Here is a 27,633-nt window from a genome sequence, read left to right on the forward strand (position 1 = left end):
TCCTTTGTCAGTTATGTTTTAGAGCAAGGAATGTAGTTTTTCTGGTGTCCTCAGTGCCTGATGTGGATTGTTGTGAAGTTGCTTTTGTGGTGGCAGTTACCCTGGAAGCTAGTTTGCTGCCAGAAAGAGGGTGGCAGTTTCCCAGAGAGAAACAAAACATGTGACTCTTGCTCTGGATCTGTTAGTTTGTGCTCCTGTCTGTAGAGGTGGCATTTCAGGTGACCTAGAAGCTTAGCTGAGGGTCTATAAAATGTGGTAATGTAATAGAGCAGACTACATGAACATCAGGGCAAAAGACTATCAATAGGCTCTGGAACTAGGCAAGGAAGAGTATATGACTCTTGGCCCCTTTAATTTCTTTTCCCTATGTGGTTGGAACTGTGGCAGGAGAAAAGAAAGCCCTCTTGAAAAGTCTCCCTGGGCCACTGATTTTTATTTTAACCAATTGTGGGATCCTATACAAGTTAGTCAAGCTCTCCAAGTCTCCATTTTCTCATATGCAAAATGGAGAAGAGAATAATACCTTCCTTGGTATGGTTATTCTGAGGATTAAGTTAATGCAATGCCTGGTATGCAATAAGTATTCAGCAAATGTTCATTTGTTTCCAAGGTACACTTGAATAGATACCTAAAATCACAGCGGGAGTGAAGGCAAGACTGCCCTATTGAACTTTCTCCTACAAGCTTAAGGCTCTTCTCAAGAAAAAGAACCCTTGATCTTTAAATCTACATCAAAACTATTAATTTGAGTTTCTGGTGTGATATTTGTCCTACCTAGTTAAGAAGAGAAGGACCTAAAAAAGCATGAGACATAACTACATATACTCATGGTTCCTTGTAGCTATAATATAATCTTAGGTTCAGAGACATAGACTTACTAATTTTGTCAGGGGAGTCTCAACCTTCTCATTCTGAAAACAGAATTTGTATTCAGAATCTGTCACATCACAACGAAAAGCATGCTTTGAAGCTACAGATTTTCTCTCATTATTAATCAAGGTGATGATGATCATCTTCCTTATGTAGTAATTTCCTTTGGTATTTGTGCTTTCTAATGCTTCTTTCATTTAAATAAATACATTATATCATTTGATCCTTAAAAACTATTATGAGTTTAAATAATATGATATTTTTACCTCTGTTTTAATCTCCAGCGTTTTTAGCTTTATAACTTCCATCTTTCTGCTCATATTACTCATCTGTTCTTGCATGCTGTATCTCTTTTCCATTAGAGCATTTAACATCATAATCATAATTATTTTAAATTCAGTATGATAATTCCAACATTGATGTTTGTTCTTTTAAAACTGTGTATTTTTGATTTTCAGTATTCCCTGTCATTTTTGTTGTTATTGTTGAATGGCATACACATATGTCTGAGAGGGAAAGAAACTGTGATAAATAGGACTTTAGTGATGTGATAAGATGTGGGAGGAAGGAAAACTTTCTTCAGTTCTATGATTAGCTCTAAGTCTTTTAGTAAGCTCATATCATTGAACTGTAAACTTCACAAGTGCTTCTGTTTTTTTAAAAGATATATTTATTTGAAAGAGTTACAAAAATAGAGGGGGAGAGAACTTCTGCTTGCTGGTTCAGTTCCCCAAACAGCCTCAAAGGCTGCGGTAAGCCAGATGAAAGCCAGGAGCCTAAAAGTCCATTCAGGTCTCCCACATGGGTGCAGGGGCCCAAGGACTTGGGCAATCCTCCTCTCCCTTCCCAGGCACATTAGTAGGAAGCAGGATTGGAAGCAGAGTTGCTGGGATTTGAACCAGCACTCTGATATGGGATGTGGACATCACCAGCAACAGCATAACCTGCTCTTCTCAATGCCACCCTCTTTTTGTTTCATCACTTTAGGTTCAGGAATGCTAGAGAGGGCTGGAATTGAACATTTCTTTCTCTCATGTAGAATGCTAGAGCAGTATAGAGTTGGATATTTCCCTTCTTCCAGGTTAGTTGTGCTCTGGTTAAAAAAACTCCAATAGGTTAGGATCTTATTAATTAGTTTTTCTTGTGGGCAAGCTTTCTTAAGAACAGGATGCTTTGGAATCTTTCTTTTTCAAAGATTTATTTTTTATTTGTTTAAAAGGCAGAGTAAGAGAGAGAGAGAGAGAGAGAGTCTTTCATCCACTGGTTCCCTCCCCAAATTCACCACAACAGCTGGGGCTGGGCCAGGCTAAAGCCAAGAGCCCAGAGCTTCCTGTGTCTTCCACATGGGTGCAGGGGCCAATCACTTGGACCACCTTCCACTACTTTCCCAGGCACATCTGCAGGGAGCTGAATCAGAAGTGGAGCTGGCAGGTCTTGAACCGGCATCCATATGTGATGCCAGCATCATAAAATGTAGGCCTAACCTAGTACACCAATAGTAACTTAATGCTGGCCCTGGCATATTACATAATGGTTACTTTTTCTCTGCCTCTGCTGAGGGCACTGAGGGATTTTTCTCTGATCACTCTTGTGACTGAGTTCTCCTGGAATAATTGCTGAGGTTTTGTCCACACCAAGCCTCCTGCAATTCATCAATTACAGTTCAGCTTATGCTGTCCTTCCACTGATTCCCCTGGACATTTTTGCATATGGCTTTCTACTCTGGTGAGTTATGATTCTCTATATCTGCCTGTCTGTCTCTCCAAATTTGAAGACAGCAATTTGCCCCATGATCTCATTTCTCTGGATCTAAGAAGAGTTGCTGAGTTTTCAAGTTTGAATTGTTGTTAGGAGGAATTGGAGGTCTTATCCATCTCATAAAATGTCATTTTTTAGTTCTATTTAATGTAGTGTCATGAGAAAACAGTGGGGAAATTTTACAGGGCTTAATTGTTCTTTTGCAAATGCAAGACCATTTTGAAGGAATAAAATCATGAAGACAAGCTGACCTTCTCTTATGATGTGTGTGTATGTGTGTCTGTGTGTGTGTGCATGTGCACATGTGTCTACATGCTTTCTTTGTTAATGATTAATACTTTTCATGGTACTTTATATCTACTTTCTCATTACTTTTGCATGGCAACCATTAAGTTGTTGCTAAGTGGCTTTTTTGAATTTACACAGGGAACTTGTAGTACAGCCAGTGATAAAGTCCAGATCTTGAGTATTCTGGTTCTTTTAGCTGTGTACTAGAAGAGTAAACTCTCTAATAATGGGAATTGATTTATCAGTTTTGCTCAGGTGAAGGTTGTGAGCCAGCTCCAGGCAGTACTGATATTTTGTGTCCTGACAGATAAAGAAAGCCAACGGGAGAAGGAGAAACTGGAAGCAGAATTGGCCACTGCCCGTTCTACCAATGAGGACCAAAGGCGGCACATTGAAATCCGAGACCAGGCCTTGAGCAATGCCCAGGCCAAGGTGGTAAAGCTGGAAGAAGAGGTATGGTTTTGTTAGGTGATATCTGAACCTGAAGGTATGAGAGTTGAGAACTCAAGAGCATTGGTTTTCTCATTGTGCTGAATGGGCAGCCGTATAATCCCTAACAGGGAGGTACCATCTACAGCTTCTAGTTATAGCTGGATTGATATGAATGGACTTTGATTTCTTTTGTCTGTAAGTTCATTTCTTTTGTTTCAGAAGAGGAAATCACCAGAGTGATTTGCTCATTCATATAATCAGATAGTTTCTAGTACACTCTAAATTCTTAATATATTCCCAGCCCTGTCGTGAGCCCATGCCACACAGACAGCTGCATGCACTCACACATGCCTTCAAAAAGCTCATGGAAAAATGTAATTAAAAGATAATTCACATTTTCCATAAACTTTAAAAACAATTTTATTTTGTTTGGGAGACAGAGAGATCTCTTATCCAAGTGCCTAGGTGACAAGAACTCAATCCAGATTTCCCACATGAGTGTCAGAGACCCAACCATTTCAGCCATTACCTGCTGCCTCCCAGGGTATGTATTAGAAGGAATCTAGAATTGGAAGCAGAGCTGAGGCTTAAAATGAGGCACTGGGATATGGGATGCAGGTGTCCAAACAATGGTTTAACTGCTGTGCCAAATGCCTGCTGCTCCATGAATTTTTTGAAGACCCTTTGTATATTCCTGCACATACGAAATTTTATGTGTTATTTTGAAAGACACAGAAGATGATTCTGGATATTTTAAAGTATGCCAGTCCCCTCTCAAGTCAAAAATACATCTTGATGGCCGTGTCTTTTGCTGTTGGACTTTCTTGGCAGATTGGTTTTGCGAGGTTTGGGACAGGATGGGACTCAGGGTCAGTTTGCAGTTTATGTCAGGAGAATGCACTGGCTAGGATACAGCCTGTGCCTTAGTGGCTAGTTTCTAGAATGCAGTTATGTGGTAGGGTGCATTTGTCAATTATTTGGGTGCAAGGATGGAGCCTTCCTTTGACAGATGATAGATAGTAAAACTGTTAAGCACACAATTAATATGTATCTGATTAGCCTTGCTAAAGACGTTATTTGATTGCAACCCCAAATTGTGTTCATATGAAATAGAGGTCACTTTGCTGCTGGCCTGCTGTTCATCAATCTTGGATGTGGTTTGTCACTGCACTGGAGTACTAGTAATTCTTAGATATTTTGCACTTAAGAGAATGGGTGTGTTCCACTAAACATTAATGTTAGAGTGTCATTTGCTAATGAAAATTTCACATCTCACTGACTTCTATTCTAAGGTTTGAATTGTTTTAAGGGAAAAAATAGCCTCCATTTTGACAATTAAATGCTTTATAAACTTGAGATTATATAAAATGTTAATGACCAAATAGCATTTTGGCTGTTGTTGTGGAGTATCTTTCCTGCCTTTATTCATTGCTTGCTTCCTCTCCCTTAGTACTCTGCTTCCAATCAACTTCCTGTTAAAGTGCCTGGGAAGGCAGCAGATGATGGCCCAAGTACTTGGGCTCCTGCCACCCATATAGGAGACCCAGATGGAGTTCCTGGTTGCTGGCTGTGGCCTGGCCCAGCTCTGGCTTTTACAGCCATTTGGAGAGTGAGCCAGTGGATAGAAGATCTCTCTCTCTCTCTCTCTCTCTCTTACAAATAAATAAATCCTCAAATATTATTTGCACCAAAATAGATCTCTCCTTTAATTCCATTTTTCGTAAACTTTTTAAAGTACTTTCATCTGGTAAGTTGCTTCATGGAAAATGAAGAAGCCTTGTATTTGCTTTGTCCAGATCTAAGGAGCTTAGCACACTTTTTAGCCTTTTGCTATAACTCATATGTTCCTTTCCCTCCTCTGTTTGCAAAGACATTCCGCAGAAAATTATAGAACAGGGTTAAGACAGGATTCTTTCAGAGAAAGCCAAACTGAGAGACCTGCTGAGAAGTAGCTTTCTGGTGATCACATGGCAAATTTTGTATAGAGCCAGGAATAAAACTGTAGTCTTATGACTCTTCCTTCCTTAAACCCTGTTGCTTGTCTGAATCATCCTTTGGTTCAACTCCCAAAATGATAATGTGGGCGCTTGTTCAGATTTAGTAACCTCTGCAACTTTTAATTTTTAAAAACTTGCTTTAGCTGTTGGGCCTTTTTGTTTAAAGAAATTATTTACTTTTGTTTATTTGAGAGACACAGAGAGAGGAAGAAACAGAGAAATCTCTCATCTGTTGGTTCACTCCCCAAATGCCCACCACAGCCAGGGCTGGGCCATACTGAAGCTGGGAGCCAGAGAACTTAATCCAGGTTTCCCACATAGGTGACAGGGATCCAAGTACTTGGGCCATCACCTGCTGCCTCCCAGGGTGCATGTTAGTAGAAAGCTGGAATTGGGAGCAGAGCTGGGACTCAGACCCAGGAACTCCAGTATGAGGTGTAGGCATCCCACGGAATGTCTTAATGGCTAAGCCAAATGCCCACCCCTGGACTCCTCTTCTCAAAAGACTGAATGAGAAACTTGTCTGGATTGATTTGAGATTGTGGTATCTCTATAGCTCTGTTGCCCTTCTGGGAAGAGTACCCATCTAGCGGGAGACAACTGGACACTAAGACTCTGCACCCATGTTGGTTTGCAATGTCTGAGGCAGTAACTGGTGGTTAATCATTAAAGTAGCATAGGTGTTAGAATAAGATGTTCAATTCTAGTTCCTACTGGGCAGCTCTCACTGAAGCAGTTGTCTACATTTCTGGCTTCAGCCTTCTGAAGCTTTTCTGGGCATTTGTTCCAAAGATTTAATGTAATTTTCTTCCCCCAAAATATGTAACTGTACGATTTAAAGACGTTCTAAATATTAGGCTGGGATTGAAGGATGGGTCTAGTGACCAGAGAGTTCAGATGAACTCATTATTGATTGTTATTTTATCCTTCATCCAACTTGCATTTTCACATGGAATCTAATTTGTGGGAAATTCTGTGTTGCTGGCGCTAAAGGAAGTGGGACCTTTGACTGGAGGAGCAGGAGCACAGCACTATACCCAGGGCAGTCTAAGAGGCCCTGCAACGTTTTCCAGACTCTTGAGCTGAATCGCTTCTAGCAACTAAGAAGGCTTGCAAGATCATGTCTCAGGAAAAATGCATTGGTTCTCTTTTTCCTTTTTTTGTTTTAGCAGCCTATAAGGGCTGGATTTGCTTCTGGGTGGTGTTTGTTTTGTTTCCCCTATACTTTTTAAAGGAAAACTTCTCTTTCTCTTATCCTCAAATATAGAATTGCTAGTAGAAGTTTTGCCTGTCTACTGTGACCCAACCCCCCATTAGGCCTTAAAAGTTTTTTCTTTACATTTTTAAAATTTATTTTTGCTTTTATTTATTTGAAAGGCAGAGAGGCATAAAGAGATATTCTCATCATTTCCCCAAATGACCAGAACAGCTGAGGCTAGGCCAGGCCAAAGCCAGGAGCCCAGAACTCAATCAAGATCTCTCATGTAGGTGGTAGGGACTCAAGTACTTGAGCCATAACCTGCTACTACCCAGGGTGTACATTAGCAGGAAATTGCTTTTGCAAGTGGAGTTGAGGCTCAAATCCAGGCATTCCAATGTGGGAAGCAAGTGTCCCAAGTGGCATCTTAACTTCTGTGCCAGACACTTGCCCTTCTTTTTTCTTTAAATGTCTAAGTATGGATCATTCCAAACTATTATTAAGGTATTGATGACTCCAGAAAAAAATTGATAAGGGGTCTTCATTGTGATTCCTTCAGAAAAATCAGTGAATATTTCTAAATCGAGAACAATATTCATAAATACAAAAGCTATTTCTTTGGCTGCTGTAGATGACTCAAGCAAGGCCACGTCTGAAGGCAGGATATGCTAGATGTTCTGCCTGTGTCAAATTTGAACAAATAACAGACTTATGGCTTGTACATGGCACCACAAACTTACCTCTTTTCTCAGACCTTAGAAGTTCTTCCAGGGAAAACCTTTCTAGTTTACTTAACAGAGTTAAGGATGCTTCCTCAAATTCATCCTTTTTTTATTTTTTGCTGGGGAGTGTTTTGTCAGCTTTCTGAGTGCAAAGTCACTAAAGTAACTAGTTCTCATTGCATCAAGATGCTTAGGGAAAGATTACCACTACTTGAATGATCCCAGCGCCCTTGCATTCATTTATGCAGTCCTCTCTATAAAGACTTCATTTAGATTCATTTCCTGAGATTCTTTCTATCTTTCTAATCCCATTAAATCTGCTTGCCTGTGGTTCTCCACAATCACTGTGCTCTAAGCAACAATGTTGCCTCAGGCTTACAGGGAATGTTTCCCTGCAGTGACAACTTTCCTCCTCTTCTAAGTTCAGCCCAGATTGTTTCGTGGACCCTACTATACTAATATCCAGAGAGGTATCTTGCTGGGGAGAGGACAGCGCACTAAGTAAAAAAACAGATCTGACTTTTTGGCAAGTCAGTGGGATCCAGGCCTTGACACACCAGTCTGCAGCCTGTGCTGCAGGCAGCCGGTCGAGGTAAATGGTGCCTTTCCGTCCTTGCCCTTATCTTTCGGAACACGTAGTTCCTATGAAGTGGAGGCTCATTAAACTCAAGTCAAAAGAGCTCTGTGTCCTACAGCAACCGTAGCATTCTCTCATTCAAAGAGAGCTTCCCCGCCCCCTACCAATTTGACCCCTCTGGATAGTTTTGGAGAATGCCTGGCATATCCTCTCACAAGGCTCAAGGCTCCTCAGGCTTCTGGCTAGCTGCTGTCTTATGATCCAGAGATGAAGCCGCTGCTTGGTTGATTGTTTCAGGCATGGTGGGGAAAAGGCCTTGGCAAGATCAAAGAGGGAAGATGCTGCGGGTGGGCTGCTTACTGAGCACAGTGTGCACATGAAGGGACAGAGCAGAATGTGCGGAGGGCTGGCAGAAAGAGCCAGTGAGCCTTGTGCTTTGGCTTTTGGCTAGAATGAAATAGAGATTCAGGAAGAAGAGGCTGAAATGTTAACCTGTTCTGCACTGTAGTGTCTGGTGGTGATGTAGACTTCCTGTTGGTAGCTCTTATTGGACTAACCAATACATTTTCCAAAGCTCTGATGCCACTTCACTCAGTTCTCCAAAACTACATGTTTTACCCCTTTTCCATCATTCTTCTTAAGGCTTGATGTTATCCTTTCTAGATCCCTTACTTGATTTTTTCCCCTGCTTTTAAAAATGCATAATTTTCTTCTACCATATGTATCCACAGAGTATCATACTAGTCCCCTCCCTTTCCAATCAATGTCTTTATATGTCTACTACTTGAAACTAATTTTCCAGCAGTAGGTGAATCCAATATAACACAGTGGTTATGATGGATTATAGATTTAGATGGAAGATCTCAGGGTGTAAAGTAGAATGTTGTTGAATTCAAAGTACACATCCACCCAGAAATCTTCCACAGTGTTCTTCTGATTTTCTTTTTATTTACTGGAGGGCATTTCATCTAAGGATGACATTCCCACATTTCTGACAATGGATGTTCTTTGAAGTACATGTGGTTCTATCCAATATGTTAAAGAAAGAAATTTCTTCACTTCAAATAGAGATGGAGGAACCTCTCTAAGCTCAATTATTACAGATTTCCTATGATTTCGTTTTGAAATTCCCACATTGGAAGGCTTGTGGATTTCTTTTTGGTCTCCTATACAACATGAACTGCATTCCCAAGGTAGCAAGTTTTTAGAGATGGTTTTTTACTCTTCAATTCTTTTAATATCCACTAGTGGACCACAGCCTTTTGGCAACAGACAGAGGCAGCTTGCTAATACCAGGGTAGTGTTACCAAATTGCTTCAGTGTGAACCCTTACTTGGAGTCAGGGTTTCCCGAGTAAGACTAAGTCAGATCAAGTTAAAATCACTGAAGACTTGTCTAGTAATATATAACTAGTTGTATCAAGGAGAGGAACAAAGTATGCTTCAGTTGTGTCATTTGAGAAATAGTGAATGCAGTTTTGGACAATAGAATGGAAGGGAAAAATCAGATATAATAAAGGCACTGGACTTAGTTCTATATTATTAGACTCAATGCCCTTTAGCAGATGGAGTGTTTGTATAATTTGGTGTTCATTCAACTAGTATTCATAGATTTCTCCTTCTTCCTACATATCTGCATTTTTTAACCTTTCTTTGCAAGCATTATCCTCTTTTGACAGATTAGAAAATTAAAGCACTAATAGATTCAGTAATACAGTTAGTGACAAATCTAGGAGAAATTTCCAAATACCTTAATTCTAAAACATCTAAAATTATTATTTGTCCACCAATGAATAAACTGGAAGGTTAATGAATAAGTCAGTTTCTTGCAAGTGGCTGAGACAAAAGGTTACAGCTTTAGGGGCCCTAGAAATAATTTTGTATAAAGCCATCCTTTAAAAAATAAGTTTGAAAGACACTCACAGTTGTTGGAAGGAGGGAAGAGATGCCATCACGTGGTATTCATTTGCAGGGATCAGATTTTCCTGAGTCAGAAGAGGGTTAAGAGACTTGCCAAATGCTCAGGGAAGGGTTCAAATTATTACAGAAGTGTGATGGAAAAGTATGATTGATTGAGCTCAAGATTATTTGCCTTATTCTTCATTAAGTTGCCTCCTTGCTGTTCTTCCTCCCATTTCTGATTCCCCTTTAAAAACTTATCTTTGAGTAGGTTTGATTTGAAACTCTTATGTTGACTTGGCCAAGCAAAGTAAATACATTTATGAAGGTGTTTGTTTATTGCTTGTATATTTCATTGTCATTAATCTATGTTGTGCTCATATTTGTTTTTTTTTTTGTCAGAGTTATGTAATATAACATGGTTACCAAGAATTCAGTGACCATTCAATTAGAACTAGACCCTAAGAGAGAAAGCAGAGTTTCAGAGTGATGAAATCATGCAGTCAGCTAGAGGTCTGTGGGTAAAGGGACTATGATAACATTAAAATATGAATATAAGTGGTTGTTCAGATTGTGGCATAAAGGAGATGTTCAGTTGTATTGATGTGTTGAGCAAGGATTCTCAACCTCTGCATTGTTGACAGTTGGGACTGGATAATACTCTGGTAGTAGTGGGAAGCAGGAGTTTCCTGTGTATTATGGGATGTCTAGCAGCATCTGTAGCTTCTATCACCAGACGCCAGTAGCAATCCACCTCCAGCAATGATAACCAAAAATGTCTCCACACATTGCTAAATGGCCCTGGGCAGCAGAACCTCCACTTGAGAACCATTGCCATGAAGGCAAAATAAGTACAGCAGAGGGTAAGATGAGGTTGGATGGGGTTGGAGAGAAGGTGGTTCTAAAGATCAAGACAAAGAGTAAGAGTGGTTTAAGGAGCCATGTTAACAGAGAATGCATAATCAGGGGAAAAACAAGGAAAGGAAGTCTTTGAAAAATTGTTGAATTGGCATTTGGTAAGAATACTTAAAATGGATGGAATGATTTCCTAGATATTCAGAGAATATCTAGGGAGAATTTTGTTTAAATGATGGCCAGCATCACCTTAATCCCTAAGCCTGAAAAAGATGCAGCATTGAAAGAAAATTACAGACCAATATCCCTGATGAACATAGACGCAAAAATCCTCAATAAAATTCTGGCTAATAGAATGCAGCAACACATCAGAAAGATCATCCACCCAGACCAAGTGGGATTTATCCCTGGTATGCAGGGATGGTTCAGTGTTCGCAAATCAATCAATGTGATACACCACATTAACAGAATACAGAAGAAAAACCATATGATTATCTCAATAGATGCAGAGAAAGCAATCGATAAAATACAACACCCTTTCATGATGAAAACTCTAAGAAAATTGGGTATAGAAGAAACATTCCTGAATACAATCAAAGCAATTTATGAAAAACCCATGGCCAACATCCTATTGAATGGGGAAAAGTTGGAAGCATTTCCACTGAGATCTGGTACCAGACAGGGATGCCCACTCTCACCACTGCTATTGAATATTCTCGAAGTTTTATCCAGAGTCATTAGGCAAGAAAAACAAATTAACGGGATACAAATTGGGAAGGAAGAAGTCAAACTATCACTCTTTGCAGGTGATATGATTCTTTATTGAGGGGATCCAAAGAACTCTACTAAGGGACTATTGGAACTCATAGAAGAGTTTGGCAAAGTAGCAGGATATAAAATCAATGCATAAAAATCAACAGCCTTTGTATACACAGGCAATGCCACGGCTGAGGAAGAACTGCTAAGATCAATCCCATTCACAATAGCCACAAAAACAGTCAAATACCTTGGAATAAACTTAACCAAGGACATTAAAGATCTCTAAGACGAGAATTACAAAATCTTAAAGAAATAGAAGAGGATACCAAAAAATGGAAAAATCTTCCACGCTCATGGATTGGAAGAATCAATATCATCAAAATGCCCATTCTCCCAAAAGCAATTTATACATTCAATGCGATGCCAATCAAGATACCAAAGACATTCTTCTCAGATCTGGAAAAAATGATGCTGAAATTCATATGGAGACACAGGAGATTTATTTATTTTTTGAAAAACAGTTATAGAGAAACAGGGGCAGAGAAGGGGGGGTCTTCAGTCCTCTGGTTCACTGGTTGTGCCAGTCCAAAGCCAGGAGGCTGGAGCTTCCTTCAGGTCTCTCATGGAGGTTCAGGGGCCCAAGAACTTGGGCCATCCTCCACTGATTTCCCAGGACATAGCAGAGAGCGGGATCAGAAGCGGAGTAGCTGGGACTCGAACAGGCATCCATCTGGAATGCTGGCACTGCAGGCGGTGGCTTTATCTGCTACACCACATCATTGGCCTCAAAATTTTGATTTCTTAAAACCTCATGTGACTAGGCATTCCTAAGAGAGAATATTGTGTCCAAAGGCAATGAGGCATGAAACATTAAAGGTCATTTGGAAACTTTAAGTTATTTAACCAGACTGATGATGCATCAAATGTAAAAAGACGATGGAACAAGGTTACATGGGAGGCCTGTTTTCTGGGGGAAAACAGACAACAAAAATGAATGCACACACACACAGACACACACACAATCTTCTTTTACAAATGAAATTTTGTGTAGAACCATAATATACAAAATGCATAAAAGAAGAGCCATTTGATACAACTCACCCCTCCTTAGAGGCCCCTTAAGTACCTACACAAACATTAGGACAACAGTTTGAAAACCTTTCCAGGACTTGGCAAACGTTTTCTAAATGGTAGTAAACATGTTTGGTTTTGTGGATCATGCAATTTCTGGTGCAACTGCAACTGCTCACCTCTGCCGTTGTAGCTGGAAGGCTGCCTAGGACAATATGTAAATAAGTGGGTATGGCTTGATTTGGCCTACTGCTGACCATTTTGCTTTGCTACCTCTTGAAGCACCCCTCATTTTTTTTTTTTAACAACTGTGCACTTGGGCGGAGAACAGGAACAGGGAAGCAAGTTGTGATTAGTAGCAGAGCTAGATATAGAACTGGTCTTCTGATTACCACTTTCTTTTCTTTACCTTATAATGTGCAGTCAAGTGGAAATTTCTAATACATACATACATACATATATATGTATATATACATGAGAGAATAATGAGCTCTGACTCAGGGTCTTTATACAGGACCTTTGACCATAAGTAAGCTATTTCTTTCTCATGTAGTGGAAGTGCCCCCCAGACCATGTCATTTGAGAGAATAAGAAACCTTTGCATCTTCTCTGTGGTTTCTTCTAATTGTATCTCCAGTGAACAGCTTTTTCCTGTAAACATATCTATAGTTCTATTTCATGAAGTATTTAAGACCTAGAGTTACATGACTTCTTGGGGAGAAAGTGGTTTTATTTCAATGTTATAATTAGATGAATTGATCAGTAGAGTTACTGAAAGAATGAAAACTATGTCAAGGCTATCAGGAATGGAACATGACTGACTTGATATAAACTGTTTTCTAAACAAGAAAAACATCAACCCTGAGCACTTTTTGTACCAGACGCTCTACTGAGCACTTCATATGTTATCTTATTCAATCTTGATAGATTATATCACATCATCATCATCTTCATGTTATTGATGAATTAATAAATGCAAGCTCAAATGCAAGGGAGAAATAAGAAAGGAAGTTCAGAGACCTTTAAGTAACTTGCCTAATATTGCATACTTAAGGAGTGGGAGAGTCCAATTTTGGACAGTCTGAGGCCAGAGCTCATGACTATAAACGTTTTACTATATGGCCCCTCTCCACCTAAGAAGGAACCACGGGCATTTCTGATGGCATTGGAATGTGAAGTTGAGGACCTGGTTGCCCTACTTACTGATGAAATATTTGAAGAACTTTGTACCACAGATAACTTTGCAGAGGAGAGGCAGAAAATAGAATTCATCATGATGAAGGTTGAAAGTGAAGCATAGAATGTCTAGTAATAGTAGTGATGTTAAACCATATAAATCTTTATTCTTTTCCATAGGTAGATGCAATCTAGAAAACATACTATGTAACTTAGAAAATGACTGACTTTGCTTACTGTATCTATAGGACCTTGCATCAGTAATATCCAAGGGTTGACCTTTTCTACCCTAGCTTATCTAGAGATTAAGCATTTATTGGGTCATCATGGTGTTTATGGGTGAGCTGTACTCTTTTTCTTTTAAAGGAGATGGGAGAATTATGCCAGCAACAGTGGTCCTGGTACCTTTTGTAAAATCATCCTAGTGGCAAACCATAATGGAATTTTTCTTGGCCTGCTTTTTGGAATTTGTCTGACCTACATGCCTGTCTTCAGCCAACTCAAAGAACTCCCTGAGCCTTTATTCTTTATTGCTTTTCCCTTCCAGAGGTTTAACTCAGTGACTTCTATTGCTTGGGGTTATTTTGCTGATATTTAAGTTTCTTTTTTTTTTTTTCAAGAGAGGCAGGGCATCAAGAAATCTACATGGCCTTGGACTGCTTATTTTTTCAGTTTTCTGAGCTCACATTGCAGAACTTTACCATCAGGGCAAGAACTGTATGCTATCTAAGTTTAATTGCCTTTAAGTGTAAGTGCCATAAGCCTTGGTAATTATAGTTAACTTTCTGTGCATTAACATTGCACTGCTCCCTTAGGGTTTTCAAAGTGATTCACAAATAAACGCATTCAACTTTAAATAGCTCATGAGGATTAAAGAATCCAAAAGGTGAAGGCTAGAGGAAGTTTCCTGCTCCCTAATTATTCAAATCTTAGCAAATAGGAAAGCAGAGGCAGCCATAACTTATAGGTTTAATTGCCCTAAACAGCATTGTTGCAAATAGTCATGTACTCCAGAAAAGAAAGGTTTAAACTTGTTTAGAGAAAAAAAAAGGGTGACTTTTTTTTTTGTTTTGTTTTACTTCCTAGGAAAAGATCTAATGGAAAGAAAATCTAAATGTAGAACTCCCCTCAACTGGTTCCCAAAGCTAGACTGAACTATGTTTGGAATAAAGGGAAATGTCAATAAAATATAGAAGAAATTTAAAAGTTTTTTTTTCAACCACCTAGGCAAAGTATACCACTGATCTGCTAGGACAATATCACATAGGTTTTCTTCCACCTAGAGAAGGTCCAGCAATTTTTTTTTTTTTCAGATAGCGTTAGACAATGAGACAGAGTAAAAGGTCTTCCCTCAGTTGGTTCACTCCCCAAATGGCCACTACTGCCGGAGCTACACCGATCCAAAGCCAGGGGCCACGTGCTTCTTCCTGGTCTCCCATGCGGGTACAGGGACCCAAGCACTTGGGCCATCCTCCACTGCCCTCCCAGGCCACAGCAGAGAGCTGGACTGGAAGAGGAGCAACCGGGACTAGAACCCGGTGCCCATATGGGATGCCGGCGCTGCAGGTGGAGGATTAACCAAGTGAGCCATGGCACCGGCCCAAGGTCCAGCAATTCTAATTTGAGGCAAAGGCAGTTACAAGACAAGGTGAATTTTCCCACCAGTACATGCCAATGATATCTAACTGTAATTATAGAGCTGTGATTTGGACTCATTACCATGAAGAAGTTATCGGGTTTCTGCAATAGGGGAATCAGGTTGATCTTGTTGGCTTGACTCCAGCTAAATAGGTATGGGCAATGCTGGTAGGGTAGGTAACTTAACATTGCAATTGTTCGTCTAGGTAGCTCCAGCGCTTGGAGATTTGAAGAAAAATCAGGATTGAAAGTTCCAGGATTCTTTTTTGAGTCGATTATCAATGACACTTTCGGATTTTAATCTTTTTTTTCTAATTATCTTTTTATTCTTTTTTTTTAAGATTTATTTAATTTTTTTATTTGAAAGTCAGAGTTACACAGAGAGAGAAGGAGAGGCAGAGAGAGAGAGGTCTTCCATCTGTTGGTTCACTCCCCAGATGGCTACAATCCAAAGCCAGGAGCCTCCTCCGGGGTTTCCCACGCAGGTGCAGGGGCCCAAGGATTTGGACCATCTTCTACTGCTTCCCCAGGCCATAGCAAAGAGCTGAATCAGAATTGGAGCAGCCGAGACTCAAACTGGCGCCCATATAGGATGCTGGCATTGCAGGAGGCGGCTTTACCCGGTACACCACAGCACTGGCCCCTTAGATATACCTAATCTCCATTTCCATGAGAATGATAATGACAGATGAGCTCCACTTGGGAGAATTTCTACTTTATAAAGAATCTATGGGTTGAATTATTAACGTTCAGAAATATTCCACAAGTATTATGAGACACATAATCTATTCAGTTGTTAATAATAAGCTTTGAAAGCTGCCCTTTCTTCTATCTTCATAGGTATAGAGATTATGTTTATCTTCTTTAGAGAGCTCTGAGATCCTCCTTTCCTTTATTCCCAAGGAGCCAAGATTTGGCTTGTAAATTATAAGGATACAGGGGCCAGCACTGTGGCTTAGCTGGTAAAGCCATCGCCTGTAGTGCTGGCATCCCAGATGGGTGCCGGTTTGAGTCCTGGCTGCTGCACTTCCGATCCAGCTCTCTGCTATGGCCTGTGAAAGCAGTAGAAGATGGCCCAAATTCTTGGACCCCTGCATCTTCATGGGAGACCCAGAAGAGGTTGTTGGCTTCTTGCTTCGGATCGGCTCAACTCTGGCTGTTGCGACCATTTGGGGAGTGAACCAGCAGATGGAAGACATTCTCTCTTTCTTTCTCTCCCTTTGCCTCTCTGTAACTCTGCCTTTAAAATAAATAAATCTTTAAAAAATTATAAAGATACAAAGATTTCACATTCTTTTTCTCAGCTGGCTTTTACCTTTTGATTTCTTGGGTATGGCTTACAGGCTTACATAGAGGAAGAAACATGTTTGATTCAGTCTAGACTTGATTCATTAGTTTGAGTCATGAGGGATCCTTGACGGTTCCAGAATGAAAGTTAAGGATCAGTTCAGGATCATCAACTCAGGCTCATGAGACAGAATTAGCAAGTAACCTGTGATCTTTCAATAAAGTACTGTCAGGCCATTGGTCATACTTTAGGAGACTACAGATTGCAGCTTTACTTTTGTGACATAGAAACTTTCTAGGAGAGAAGTGATGGATTATTTTTGGTAATTACCTGTGCCACAGATTTCAAAAGATAATTCTGGTCTCCTTTAACTTCAGCAGTTAACCACCGTCGTTTTTATCTACTTGTAGAGGAGGTAGCTATATAAAAGCAAGTGGGCTTCCTTTCCACACCAAACTCAAATCTTCTCCAGTGAGAGCCTTCCTTTTTTTTTTTTAGCATTTCTCTACTATAATAACCAAAATTTGTGTGTGTGTGTGTGTGTGTATCTCCTTCCAGATTGTTCCAATTAAAAATGAAGAAACCAAAGTGAGGACATCCATAGTGGGAACCTGGAAAACTTAGCATCTAAGACAGATTGTCCTGAGGGGAGTAGAGTTGGAGAAGACTTAGAGAAGGGGTAGCAGGAACTGATTAAAATGGAGCTGCAGGGCCAGTGCTGTGGTATAAAAAGTAAAGCTGCCACCTGCGGTGCTGGCATCCTGTATTGGCACTGGTTTGAGTCCCACCAGCTGCCCCACTTTCAATCAAGCTCTCTGCTATGGCCTGGGGAAGCAGTAGATGATGGCCCAAATCCTTGGGCCCCTGCACCTGCGTGAGAGATCTGGAAGAAGCTCCTGGCTCCTAACTTCAGATTGGCGCAGCTCCAGCTGTTGCAGCCAATTGGGGAGTGAACCAATGGATGGAAGACTCTTTTTCTCTCTCTCTCTCTCTCTGCCTCTCCTTCTCTCTCTGTGTAACTCTTTCAAGTAAATAAATAAACTTTAAAAAAAAAGGAGCTCCTCATTTCTCTCCTGTATATGGAAAAGAAGCGGTCTTGAAAAAGTTCACGGAAAATACATAGTATGAAAAAATTATTTATGGTTTTCAAAACTGTTTTGCACCAAAAGAAGGTTATATTTTGATTTCATTTTCCCCACAAACTTTTTGAAGTACAATATACAAAACAGCCTGCTGCTCATGATGAAAGACCTTCTCCTCATTCATTTTTTTGGGAGAGGGAGTTGGATGCTGCTACTGAAAGAGATCTAAACACTGGGGTGGATTTGGTTGCTGTATAACTGACACTGTTGCTCTTCTTTCTTCCATCTTGCAACTCTTCCAACCTGGATTTCCAGTTGAAAAAGAAGCAGGTGTATGTAGATAAGGTGGAGAAGATGCAACAGGCCCTTGTGCAGCTCCAGGCAGCATGTGAAAAACGGGAGCAGCTGGAACACCGCCTGCGGACTCGCCTGGAGAGGGAACTGGAATCTCTCAGGCTCCAGCAGGTACGGAGAATGTAAAGGAAGAAGGGAAACAAGATTATGCCTGATGGCTTACTTTTAAGTTACCATTTAATAGGAATTATAAAAAAAAAACATTTATTCATCTTTAAATATTCTGCCCCATCTGATCTCACTCCAAGGTGCCTCCCTGTTGTAGACACAAAGCATGTTTCTTTAACCTTTTATCCCAGCAAAGTCATTGATGTCTGTGATCATGCACCTTTTGTTTTCACATGAACCTTAGAAATGGTAGAACCTAAAAGCAATGAATAGGCTATATAGAGTCCTAGACATTTTAGAGTTGAAAATGGCCTTTAGAAATTTCCCAGCCATATCTGTCCTTGGTTTTAGATGAGGGAAAATCAAGACCCAGAAAAGATTGCCTGACTCACTAAAGATCACATGACAAGTTAGGGGCAAGGTAAGAACTAGATCCTAGGTATTTTTATTTCCATGTATGTTGGGAGCCAGCTGGTGGGCAGGGATGGTAGTTTTTGCATCATTAATTGATTTTCTAAGCAGCAGGATAATTTGCCATGGCAGCCTCCTTTCCTGACAAACGGATTCACCAAGGCCCTAAAAGAAAGTCCTGTGACCTAGGAGATCTGAATGCCCCTAACTTCTTTCTGAATAAGAATCAAAACTCAGTAGCTTATACAGTAATCCCTTCCAAGAATAGAGACTTCAAATGAGAGTTGGATACCATGATTCTTCCCTCACTAACCTCAGGGATCTCCCCTTTCTCTCAGCGCCAGGGCACCTCTCAGCCCACCAATGTTTCTGAATACAATGCCGCAGCACTGATGGAGCTCCTTCGGGAGAAGGAGGAAAGGATTCTGGCCCTGGAAGCTGATATGACGAAGTGGGAGCAGAAGTATTTGGAGGAGAATGTGATGAGACATTTTGCTCTGGATGCTGCAGCCACTGTGGCTGCTCAAAGGTCAGTAGTTAACTGGGAGGGGTCTTTTCTTTTTTTCCTTAGATTTATTCTATTTATTTGAAAGGCAGAGTTACAGAGGTAGAGACAGAGAGAGAAAGGTTTTCTATCCCCTGGTTCACTCCCCAGATGGCCACAACTGCCAGGGCTGGACCAGGGCAAAGCCAGGAGTGCCCTATGGATCTCCCACATGGGTGCAGGGGACCAAGGACTTGCACCATCCTCTGCTGCTTTCCCAGGTGCACCAGCAGGGAGCTGGATTGGAAGTGGAGCAGCCGAGACTGGAACTGGCACCTATATGGGATGCTGGTACTGTAGACGGTGGCCTAACCCTCTGTACCACAGCATCAGCTCTGAGAGTCTCTTTAAAGGGTGGAAGTGGGAAGGGTAGAAAGGTACTGATTCATGGACTTTTCTGGGGTTTCTTTAGTAGTCTGTTTTTTCTCCAATTTCTGATTTAAGGTTGTTTTCTTCCATCTGGTTATGCAGGGATGGAATGGCTGTGGGAACAGACAGCTGGGGATTTGAAAAGGCAGGTTGCTTTATGAATTTACTGGAATCATGGCTCAGCATTCCTATGGAGCCAGAGCAATTGCAGGTGGGATCAGCTGCATGTTTGCCCACCTCCTTCCCTAGAGCCACTGATTGATTCTTCCAGCCACATGTGCAAGTTGTTTAGCCCCAGGATGGGAGTGAAAGCCCCTCTAGGGAAAGGCTACTCAGAATGTAAATGTCACTTAGGAGTGGCTGCTGCCATTTGATATCTCTGGCTCACCCAAGGTATGTCAAAGGCTGTGCTGAATATGAATCCATCCCTGCCCTTTGAGAAGGTCTATATTTGAAGGCCACATTCTCTGTGTGCCTGAGCTCATCACATGTAAGCAGTCCCATTCCATCTGCTGGAGGAGAGAGAGTGGCAGGATTTTTATTTTTGCTTTTTGTTTGTCTTCTTTTCACATTATAAACATTGATTATTGACTTTGGGAGGAAATAGTCGAGCCTATCCTTGTCTGTCTTGCTGCCGTTTACAACCATCAGCTGGGAAAGAAAGGAAAGGAGGGAGGGGAGAGGTGAGGAGGGTAGGGGGAAGAGAAGGAAGGGGTAAAAGAAAAAGAGAGAAGAGAAGAGGAGGAAGGAAGGACAAATAGCAATCACTAGATTCAGATTAAGTGAGGATTTGGATTGTGGTGTTAACCGACAAACTTTTTCTATCTGTTGGGTATCCAAGGTGAGCTATGGTGTATGTGCTTGCGTAGATCTCTATACACAGAAAGTTACTAACAGCCCAGTCTTGTTTGGAACGTTATCCCAAATGCATGGCAGGCCAGCAGAGTCTGGAAGCACTTGCTTTACTTGGGTTGGGATTTGTTTGTCCTCCTCATGCTAAATCAGAGGAGAAATGTCAGTGCCTAAGTAGTGGACAGGTGTTTTAGAAACCTGCTCCCAGTTCTTCAGGAAGTTGTCTTACATCTCTAATGTGTTCTGCCTCCTCCCAGATACTCCCTAGACCTTAAATAGGTTCAAATTGCCCATGACTCAAATTGAGGTCCTCTTGGGCTAAAACTTCCCTGACTTTGTTTCTTGAGAAAGGTGTGCTCTGCATATGCCAGTGTGCTGATAGAGTGCACACAAAACCCACCTGAGCCAGAAGATAATTGCAGGTTTGTAGGCAGATTAGAAGCAGAATTAAGTGTCATTTTATCTGATAGCCCTCAAGGGAACACCTGCACCTAGCACTTGGTCAGAGGTTACTCATGAAACTAGCACTGAGAAAACATTGTTTTTATTGGGAGGTGAGGAGATAGCAGAGTAATTTTGTCATCTTTAGAAGGTTAGAAAGATACAGCTCTGAGGGTGTGCGATGTGAGAAAGTGTTCAGAATGCAGTCCAGGTCAAAATGCAGGAAAGCTAGGGGTTGTCACTGGGGACCTTGTAGAAAGAAATCACTATCCCTTCCTCTATCCCTTGAAATCCGTAAGTATCAGGGGAACCCCCTTTTAGATGGGTTTCCAAAATCTGTTTGCTTCAAAAGATAAATTTAATGTAAATCACATTCCTTTGCATTACCATGTAGAAAGTTGTCATGTAATTACTATTTACAATAAAATGCCCAAGCTTATCATTTCATATGATAAAACCAGCTAGTTCTCATTCATTAGGAATACTGTGTGATGATTCCACTTGCAAACATGAATCTGGACTGTGAGTCTCTTTTGCATGCTAGTGATCCAGCCCACAGAGAGATTGGGAAATAGACTGTATTCATATTTTTGTAAAATGAAAATTGGACTGGATGATTCCTCCATACCTTTCTATTTCTAGTATTAAACTGCATTTCTGAAGATAGTACCTCTTGTGTTCTGCCACAGAGATTGGTTTCCTTTTCCTCTCTTCTTTGTGAGATTTCAAACTGAGGAGATGATGTCTAGCAAACTTTGTCTCAGAACCTGTGAGCACTTCTGCCTTTCTTTCCTTTTCCTTTTCTACTTGTTCCCCTCTTCCTCCTCCTAGCCCGAATGTAGGAGTCAGCCAGGAATCTGCCAGTTGGTCCTTCCCCTGGTAAAAGTTTTATGTTGTCTTTTCTTTCAAAATAATGGTTAAGTGCCTGGACTATTGACTGCAAATGAAAAATGCTCAAAATATATTTGACTAAGGAAAGAAAGTAAAAGAAAGGAAGGGAGGAGAAGGGAAGAAATGAAAGAGAGGAAATGATTTCTCAATGTATATCTTAAATCTTCCAATCTAGCACCACACTTTAATGGTGTGCTTGGGTTTTGTGTCTTCTATTATCTCAAACTTACCATATCACAAATGCAATAGTCAATGACAAGTTTCACAATTGGGCCTCCTGCTTTGGTGGTATCAATGGTAGTTGTAGAAGACAGAATTAGTTTTCAATTAGCTATTAGTTACAAATTTTTTAGAACACTGATGTATGCATAGAGTTTGATGAATGTTGATAATTGTGTAAAATAACGTAGCCACCATCTCAGTCAAGAGAGGACACATTCTGAATTATCTTTATTTCCTTGAATTTGATCCCTTTCTCACCTGCTTGACCTGAGGCAAGAAATTATCTGCTTTTTATTTTTATCATAAAATTAGAATTTTCTGTCCTAGAGTGTCATAGAAGAGGAAGTCATGTTGTGTTTATCCTTTTTTGTTTGAGATTCATATGAGTTTATTCGTGTATTAATAGCTCATTTCTTTTTATTGCTGAGTAGTGTTGTAGTGTTCCATGGAATGAATATATCATAGTTATGTATCCATTCACCTGTGATAGATACTTGGATTGTTACTAGTTTTTGGCCATTGTGAATAGGGAAATAGAGATTTTAATATAAGAAAGACAAATGTCTTTTGGGTGAGAAGATATATTAGGTGATCTATTTATACCTATACACCTTCTAGTACTTTGATTCTATGAAGTACATCTTGACAAAGAGGAAGCTGTAAATATAATGATTTCTGGTAAGATCAGGGTATGAATGAAAAGCTAGGTTTGGCCTAAAAGGGTCCAGGAGGAGGCATTTTAATTCATATGTGAAATGCTGGAATTGCCCTTTTTCCTGAGATTCATCTAGGTACCAGACACAGCAACTCTGTGATATTGGTCAGTTGTATGTGAAGGTGAATTTTAGCTAATAAAAAATTAAGAGGGCCTAGAAAGAGAGAGTAAATTGATGATTCTTTGGCTTATTGAAAATGAATATTTAAAACCTGAAACATAATTTGTTCAATAAGCCAGCATAAAATGTATTTTATTTATTAAGTACAAGTAGTATTTACTATGCAAGGGGTTCTTCTAGGCATTTCAAACTTATTGCTTATCTTTATAGCAACACTTCCAGGGAAGTACTGCTTTCCATTTGATAGAGGAGAAAGCTGAGGTATTGAGGAGTTAAATAATTGGCCCCAGATCACATAAAACTACTAAGTAGCAAAAGAAACAGGATTTATATCTACATTTCTGTCACCTTAGCTGCTATGCTCTGTTGCCTCTCAGATATGTTGTAGCTCAAAGATTAGGGATTAATAGCTGCTCAATAAGATAGTATTTGAGGCTTATTATGTAGTCACTTGGAAATATTGTATATAATTGCAATAATATCGCCTGCATTAAAGTTCCATATTATTGTAAACTAGAGAGTCCTCTCTCTATGCTTACTATAGATGAGAAGAATTACTACCAAGTAGGAGTCCCTATTCAGTCCCAGAAGATCCAATTTGGCAGTACAGATTTTTGGTTTCAGCTCACAAGGAGTGAATTAATTTCAGAAGAGAAGTGAAAGGATAACAGGATAACACATGTGATTTGTTTGTATTTACTGAATCCAATTGTCACCTTTCAGTGAATGTGCATTGTGTCATTTTTATTTGCGGTGAACTTTCCTAGAAGGAAAGAAGTGAAGAAAGGGATAGCAAATGGTAGAAGCTGTTCAAAACATGCCACATGCCCACCTATTCCTTCATTGTAAGCATTTATCAATTTCCATCCTCTTCTCATTCCACATTCTTAATTATCTTCTTTTCTGCTGAACTTTCTCTGTGTTAATAACAATGATATTAACTGTAACAGCCACTCTGACATCTCCAAGATTAAAATTAGGAATTTCAGCACTTCACTCAGATATACACCAAATCAAAATCCATTACAGCACTTTCCACAAATTCTTCCCTAGTTTCCTATCATAACAAATGCTCTGTCACTTTTCTTATCATTTGAATTAGAAACAACGAAGTTCTCATTCATTCTTCCCTCTCACTCACACCCACATTCAGATAGTCTCCAAATTCTATCAGTTCTACCTCTTATAACCTGTTTCCATTTCCCTTGCCACTTCAGCAGTTCATGTTTCCATTATCTTTTGCTGGGATTACTACAATCACCACACTGACTGGTCTGCCTGATTCCAGTATATTTCTCCTCTAATCCCTCCATCACATTTTAGCAGAAGATAGTGCTGTCTTCTAAAAGCACAGCTCAGATCGTTTCATTCCCTTATGAAAACTCTAATAATTTTCAATGCCTATTGGAATAAAAACAAAACATTTCCATATTGGCTAATTATTTAATTTTTGTCTTCCTTTGAAAGTTTCTTGCAATCAAAGACTAGACTTCTACATGTTTCTCCTCCTCCAGCCTCCCAGTAACTTCAAATATAGTCTTCTACTTATTGTACAGTTCACGTATGATACAAACAAAAGCATGGTGCCCATAGGAAAAAAGACAGACCTGAAGTTTAAAATGCTGCTGGATGTTTTAATTAGGAGGTCATTGGTACCAAGGAATTTGAGTAGTGGGATGGGGATAATTTTATTGGAGAAAGGAAGAAGAGAAAAGATGACTGGGGGTGGGAGGGTTATTGACAAAAAAAATGTTTACTGAAGAATTTGAGATGGGGGAAGTCAAACTGACCAATTCACAATTAAGGGCTTGCACATTTTGTATTTTAAGGTTATAGCATAATATCATTCTCCTGATGTTCCTAAGGATAGTATTGGAGTGCTGGAAGGTAGCAGCTCAAATTGCTTCTTCATATACTGCTTGATTGCTTTGGTTTAAACCATTGACCTAGTAGCCCTGGTCTTCTAGAAAGAAGACTGATACTTAGGGCTGTCCTGGCAGCCCTGTAGGAATTCACTAAGTGCCCCACATTTTCAGGCTCCATTCCTGAGGCGTTCACAGTGTCCATATCAATTAGCTGGCAGGGCTCTGTGTCCCCAAAATGGTCTTTTATGCAATGAAAGTGGCAGGAAGCCAGGGCTAGTTCCCCCAGTGACAAACCATACGCTCAAGTCCTCCGTGTCCTTAGACACCATGCACTTTTTGAGAGGCCTGGCTCTAAAGCCTCAGCCATCAACTGGAACTCTGCAGTGCAGAAACAGCCTCCAGGATTATACCAGGAACTGGAATCTTTCAAGTCATACTCTCTTGTATGTTATTCTCTTACCTATGCACTTCTCTCTTACACTTGATCTTAGCCAAAAGACTTAGAAGCAATGCACTTCTCTTAATGCTTTGCTTTGTTCAGTGCTTTTACTCTGCTTGACCATGTATTTTACTTTATCCCCTATGAGATGGAAGTACAATTATTGTTCCCATTGTACATATAAAGACACTGAAGCTTAGAGCAGTGAGCTGATCTTCTGAGGTCTAAAAGTTGGTAGAGTACTTGGGAATGTTGGGATTTGAACCTAGTCTTGTCTATAATAAGAGCCCAAGCTCTTAAGCACTATGTGATGCTGCTTCCTCTTGGGTATCTAGTAGGACTAGAAAAAAGTGAATTACATGATAGGGAATATAGAATTTTGAGATATTACTGTATTTTCCAGAGTGAATTAGAGTAAAGTGTAGAATTCTGACATGTTAAAATATTTTGATTTGATTTCATCATCATTAAAAAAAATCATCTATTATTTTTCACTTTATGTTTCTGTGTGGGAGCAAACTGTTGAAATCCTTACTTAATGTATACTAAGCTGATCTTCTGTATATTAAGATAATCGAAAATGAATCTTGATGTGAATGGAAGGGGAGAGGGAGTGGGAAAGGGGAGGGTTGTGGGTGGGAGGGACGGTATGGGGGGGAAGCCATAGTAATCCATTATTCGTACTTTGGAAACGTATATTCATTAAATAAAAGTTAAAAAAAATATTTTGATTTGAGCAAATGATGATCATTGTATTCCTTTTTCTTCTTGCTCTCCAGGTAGTTCATGGTTTCAAGAAATGGTTTCAACTTTGTACACAAGGTGCAAGCATTTTGGGGAATAGTAGCTTTGCAGAGATTCACAGAATTTCCCAACCATAACATCAACTTTCTGCTTCTTCCCTTGCCACTTCATCCCTTTCTTCCCTGGTCACAATCTCAAAGCTAAGAGAATATAGTTGACTGCCAGCAGAAAATCTGCCTGGATTTTTCTCACAGATCGTCATTCTTGTAGGAAGTCTAAAGAAGCAGGGCCAGTTCATTGTTTTCTCAGCCTATTGTTTGATTTCCTTTAAGATTAATGTAATTATACCAATATTTTCCCTTAGTCCTGATTTCTCTCTCTCTCTCTCTCTCTCTCTCTCACACACACACACACACACACACAGAGAGAGAGAGAGGCATATGTTTTCCCTTATTAATTGGTCTTTGAATTAATGGCCTGAGACATTTTCAGATGGAACATGATGGTCCCTTATACAGTTTGGACTTTGGCAAGAGAGCAGTCACTTAGGGTAGACTCATTGATTTGGTGCAGAATGTTTCAGATTTAGATTACATAGGAACCCCCATTGTTACACACCCAAAGACCCTCTTTTCAGCTCACATGGACTACCCAGTCTTTGTTGTTGACCTGTTCATTTGTTTCCAATGCTCAGGCATAGATCCCAACACTCATCTGTGGCAATAAGCTGACTTCCTTCAATGCCTACCCTTTTCCTTTTCATGATGGTCACTAGAATAAAGTAGAATGTAAACATATTCTTATTGTTTGGCCATGACCTAAAAACTTGAAGGACCATATTCCACAAGATTGGGGGTAGATATCTGTCCAGTTCTGAAGGCAAGCCTGTGTACATCTCATAGAATCTCTCAGTGACTCTTGCAGCTGCATCCATGCCAATAATCTCTTCATGTACTCTGGGAACTGAGACTTTTTTTCTTGGAAACTCCTACCAGTAAGTCACACAGAAACTAGCTGTTCCTAATGCGATTGACTTCAGCTTAGGGCTTTCCAGCAAAGCCTCCTTTACCTTGGGGTGGAGATAGCATTCATTTCTTTTGCTGCCCTCCTGTCATCATCACTGCCATTTTCCTCCCCAGGGATGCATCGGTCATCAGTCATTCTCCTAACACCAGTTATGACACAGCTCTTGAAGCTCGCATCCAGAAGGAGGAGGAAGAAATTTTGATGGCCAACAAGCGTTGCTTGGACATGGAGGGCAGGTATAAATGTCAATCTGGATGAAGATGAATCTGAGAATTTGGTGTAGAGACCAGATAGGTCAGTAGAGAAGGACACAAATATTTAGCGACAACTGGGAAGCCTGCTCACCCAGAATCCCCCTACCACCTTCACCTCTGCTAGCCTGTTACTTAGGGTTTGAGATGTGATGATCTTTACCTTGAAAATTCCTACCAATTGTTGAATTCTAAATAGTGTTGCTCTCCCCTATGCCTTCCTAATTGTGTTCCACCTGCCCTCTGCCAAAGTTCAAAGTTCAATTATTGGCATTTATACTCTGGATCATTCTTTGCAAAAAATATACCTTTAAGCCTATGATATAGCAGAATTCTTTTTTTTTTTTTTGACAGGCAGAGTTAGACAGCAAGAGAGCGAGACAGACAGAAAGGTCTTCCTTCTGTTGGTTCACCCCCAAATGGCTGCTATGCCAGCGCGCTGTGCCGATCCGAAGCCAGGAACCAGGTGCCCCCTCTTGGGCTCCCATGTGGGTGCAGGGCCCAAGCACTTGGGCCATTCTCCACTGCCTTCCCGGGCCACAGCAGAGAGCTGGGCTGGAAGAGGAGCAACCGGGACAGAATCCGGCGCCCCAACCGGGACTGGAACCCAGAGTGCCGGTGCCGCAGGCAGAGGATTAGCCTAGTGAGCCACAGCACTGCTGATATAGCAG

At 40.4% G+C, this 27,633-nt stretch overlaps 1 protein-coding gene across 10 annotated transcripts in view; it reads left to right on the plus strand.

Moving 5' to 3' along the window:
• AMOT (angiomotin) overlaps positions 1-27,633 on the plus strand; it is a 70,926-nt gene that overhangs the window by 36,729 nt on the left and 6,564 nt on the right. For 9 of the 10 annotated variants that reach the window (XM_070066645.2, XM_008272897.5, XM_051827265.3 and 6 more), the window contains 4 exons: positions 3,224-3,369; positions 17,925-18,074; positions 18,821-19,011; positions 26,825-26,947. In XM_070066645.2, the coding sequence (XP_069922746.1) occupies positions 3,224-3,369; positions 17,925-18,074; positions 18,821-19,011; positions 26,825-26,947 (610 nt within the window). Of the gene's footprint in view, positions 1-3,223; positions 3,370-17,085; positions 17,237-17,924; positions 18,075-18,820; positions 19,012-26,824; positions 26,948-27,633 lie in introns of those variants that run through there. The other variant, XM_089324105.1, reaches the window with a different exon arrangement.

The sequence above is a fragment of the Oryctolagus cuniculus genome, chromosome X (genome assembly GCF_051225735.1).
Source record: "Oryctolagus cuniculus isolate XC-2025 breed Fujian yellow rabbit chromosome X, ASM5122573v1, whole genome shotgun sequence".
NCBI classification, from domain to species: Eukaryota; Metazoa; Chordata; class Mammalia; order Lagomorpha; family Leporidae; genus Oryctolagus; species Oryctolagus cuniculus.